This window comes from Propithecus coquereli, unplaced genomic scaffold (assembly GCF_000956105.1).
Source record: "Propithecus coquereli isolate 6110/MARCELLA unplaced genomic scaffold, Pcoq_1.0 Scaffold988, whole genome shotgun sequence".
Lineage (NCBI taxonomy): Eukaryota > Metazoa > Chordata > Mammalia > Primates > Indriidae > Propithecus > Propithecus coquereli.
In genome coordinates, this window is record NW_012156262.1 from 40238 (window position 1) to 44109 (window position 3872).

Consider the following 3872-nt stretch of genomic DNA (forward strand, 5'->3'; position numbering starts at 1 on the left):
TACCTGCTTATGTATATCTCAGTGTAAATCTTATGAGTTATTATTTCCCTAAATCTTCAGCACTATTCCAAAAATATCAACATTACTTATTTCTTGTTTATCATTACTTACTATATTGATTTCTCTTTCGTGAGCAAATATATTTTGTAGTTTGAAAAACACACAAATACAAATGTATAAATTATTTGTTTAACTAGATTTTAACTATTATCAATAACTCCTTACCTTTTGTTTCCTAAGAGTACTTTTGCTCTGTTTTCAGTTTTCCTTATCTCTTTTCCCTCTTCTTATTGGCTTTAGTTTAGATATTTATGGTAATTATTTTCCTCCCATTTCCAATTCTACGAACCTATGAAGTGTGAGTTACAATGAATCTGATTATCAGCTCGGATTCTAAAATACACTTTTCAAAATTCTCTGATTCACCACAGTGACCTAGCACTTCTTATGCTTTCCTGGATTAAACTTAAACCCATTATCCAAAGTGAGGTACCACAAGATCTGAAGAATGGGCTCCACTTGTACTCACCATCAAATTGGTACTAACTGATGAACACTAGGGTGCTCACATGGCAGTAACATTCTTCAGGCATTAGGGGGATGGGGGTGTAAACTCATGACTAAAGGACACGGGGAGCATTGTAGGGAGGAAGGGCATACCTCTAACCCTCGCTTGGGTGAGCCAAAGACATGAAGTGTAACCATAATGTTTGTACCCTCATACTACCCTGAAATAAAAAAAAATTCTCTGTTTCAAATGAAGTGAAAGGAAGGGTTGAAAATCAGATTTTATCTGTGCGGATGCACACACATACGGGCACACACACACAGATACAATCCCAAGGCTTCACAAATTACCTTACTCCTCTCTGGCTAAAATACATCTTTTTCTGAAAGCTTAGAGACCTGTAGCATTGAAAGGACCCTGGGATAGAAGCACCTAAGTCAACAGGTTTCCTGTTGTTCCATACCCAACCATTTATTCAGAACACTTTTGATTCAAGTCATTCTTATTTAGGGTCTATAGATGTGTGTTTGGGAGATCTTTACATATGAAATTTATTGATCACTAAATTACAACATTTTCATGTTAGAGACACGGTACCAAAAGAAAAGGACAACCTTTATTATAATTTAACTTATTTGCCTGTAATATGACAGACTTGGCTTAAGTTATGGTCAAATTTTAAAATTTATGAAAATATACTTCTCTTGATGGTTATAGAAAGCATTATGCCAGAATCCACAAAGAGTGGCTTTGCCCAAATGAATTTGGAGGATGATTGGAAATTATGGAGGCTTACTTACTAGGGAAGGAAGTTTTTAAAAAATCATTAATGTGAGAAATGAAAAGACTTCATTTATCAATACTTTGTTGGCTTGCTTAACTTGCATTTACATTTGAAATAAAAATTACTCATTTTATGTTATTAGATACATAAATCCATCTTACATTTAGTGTTCATTTGTGTTAGTTTTTCATCTCTTGTAACGTGGCTATATTGCATTTTTCACGTTTGTTCTATATGGTGCATGAATTCACTCACAGTCTCTCTCTCTCTTTAGTTCTTTTCTACGGTTTCAATACAGGATTCTTTCACCTATTTGTTCTATATGAGTACTTTTCATGTCCAAATTATTCACTCCTTTTCTGTCTCTGTGCTTTCGTGTTCACAGTCTTTGAAGACAGATGTGACTCTGCTGTACAAACTTGGTTCATTAGCTTTTAAAAATGCACCACAAGAGCAGCAGAACGGGACCCATTTGTACTCACCATCAAATTGGTATTAACTAATCAACACATAAATGCACATATCAGGACAACATCTATTGGATGCTGGGGAAGGGGGAGGGTGGTGGGAGGAGGGGGGAAAAGGGAGGAGGGGAGGGGTACTTGTATACACAAGGAGGGCAATGCGCACTACCCGAAGGATGGACATATTTGAAACACGGACTTCGGTGGGGAGGGGGAACCAAGGGCAACACACGTAACCTAAACATATGTACACTCATAATTTGCTGAAATTAAAAAAAAATGTTTTCTCTTTCTTTCCAAAATAATATACACCTTGGTTTAAAACGATGTAAATAAAGGCAATAGATGTGAATTGCCACACGTGAAATTCCATTATTTATTCAGGGAGGCAGCAGTGTTCAACTCAGGTTAAGGTAAAAGGGAAGTGTTTGGATTTCATGTGTGCTGAATTTATTTTTTGATGTTAGGCGTATTTGTTGGTCAGATATTTCTTAAAATTTCAAAATTAGATTTATCTTAACAAAGGCAAATTGTTTTATGTTTTAGTAGTATTTTAAAGTGGTTTTGAATTCTTTAGCCTCATCGTGTGATCCCACGTTTATCCTGGGTTGTGCTCCCTGCAATGTGATCTGCTCCATCATTTTCCAGAGTCGTTTTGATTACAAAGATCAGAATTTTCTTACCTTGATGGAGAGGTTCAATAAAAACTTCAAAATTGCAAGCTCCCCGTGGATTCAGGTGAGTCTAGGATTTCTTCTTCCTGAGAAACCACTTATGCTCTTTTCTCTGACAAATCCTAAATTCTATATGGACCGAGCTGTCGGGTGCATGTTTGAATACTTCTGTCCTTCCCAGAGATTTATGAAGTGACCATCTGGGATAGACTGTTGAGCCCTTTGTTTTACACACAGGAAGTGAATGCCCAAATGTAAGGCTGGATTTCAAGCCCATTAGCTCCTTGACCAGTGGCTTTTCTACTCACCCGCAAAGCCCCACTTCTATAAGGTACTTGGGTGATAGCCCCAAATATGCCTGTATTACTCGATACACATGCAGGCCCTTTTTGAAGACTTCCATTACCCACATGACTGGTCCTCAACACTTAGAGATCTCTTCATAGTATTATTTGGCAAAAGTATCCTAATTTAAGAAGAGAATATCTCCTGAAAGGACTGCAACTATTTGGGACTATAGAAGCTGTCAGGAAACACTGCCTAATGCACGGGTGTTTGATGCCTCAGATAGGAGCCTAGCTGACAAGTTAACTGGGTTAAGAATGACAAAATGGATGGTTTTATGGTGTATGAACCAGAAGTCATCATCGCAATGTCACCCTATCCTCAATTGGCACTATCTACGCTCTGCCTAAAGAATAATTGTTTGATCTTACAGATGTTATTGAACTACACTGATGTATTGTTGGCTTTCAAGATACTTTTCAGAACCACCCCTCTTTTAACATGCTGATTCTGTTTCTGAGGCTGGTTTAAAGAAAGAAAAGTAGCAAGGGCTGGTTTTTCCCGTCGACATCAGCTTGCCCAAACTCCCTTAACCTCTGCTGTCATCTACAAAATGTCAATGCTAATAATGCATGCTGTGTTATCTTACAAGGTTGTAGGGAAGAATTGGTGTGAAAATTGAGAGAATTAACGAAAAAGTATTTAATGCAATAAAGATGATATATGAGTCTAGGAAATGATTAATATATTTGATTCTCAGGTCAGAATTTTCTCCTTCAAATCTTTTTATAAACATAGAGGATTACTATATATGCACAACAAAAATTTCTTTGTCAATATGGACACCATGTTTTATTCATGGTTATACCTATAATTTCTTAGCACGGCTTGGTATATGGTATATATGTTTTTATTACATATTTTTCATTAAATAAATTACTGTGCTCTATTTTAGCTCTGCAATAATTTCCCTGTTCTCCTTGATTATTTCCCTGGAATTCATAACAAATTATTTGAAAACATTGCTCTTACAAGAAGTTATACTTTGGAGAAAATAAAAGAACACCAAAAATCACTGGATGTTAATAATCCTCGAGACTTTATTGATTGTTTCCTGATCAAAATGGAGCAGGTAAAATGTTAGCAACAGTTAAGTT

At 36.3% G+C, this 3872-nt stretch overlaps 1 protein-coding gene across 1 annotated transcript in view; it reads left to right on the forward strand.

Annotated features, from left to right (window-relative positions):
• Positions 1–2305: 2305 nt before the first annotated feature.
• The window catches only part of LOC105827212 (cytochrome P450 2C20-like), a gene marked incomplete at its 5' end in the record, with an annotated part of 27968 nt that continues 26401 nt past the window's right edge, over positions 2306–3872 (forward strand). Inside the window, 2 exons of the mRNA XM_012665250.1 lie at positions 2306–2494; positions 3671–3847. Coding sequence (XP_012520704.1) covers positions 2306–2494; positions 3671–3847 — 366 coding nt within the window. The remainder of the gene's footprint in view (positions 2495–3670; positions 3848–3872) is intronic.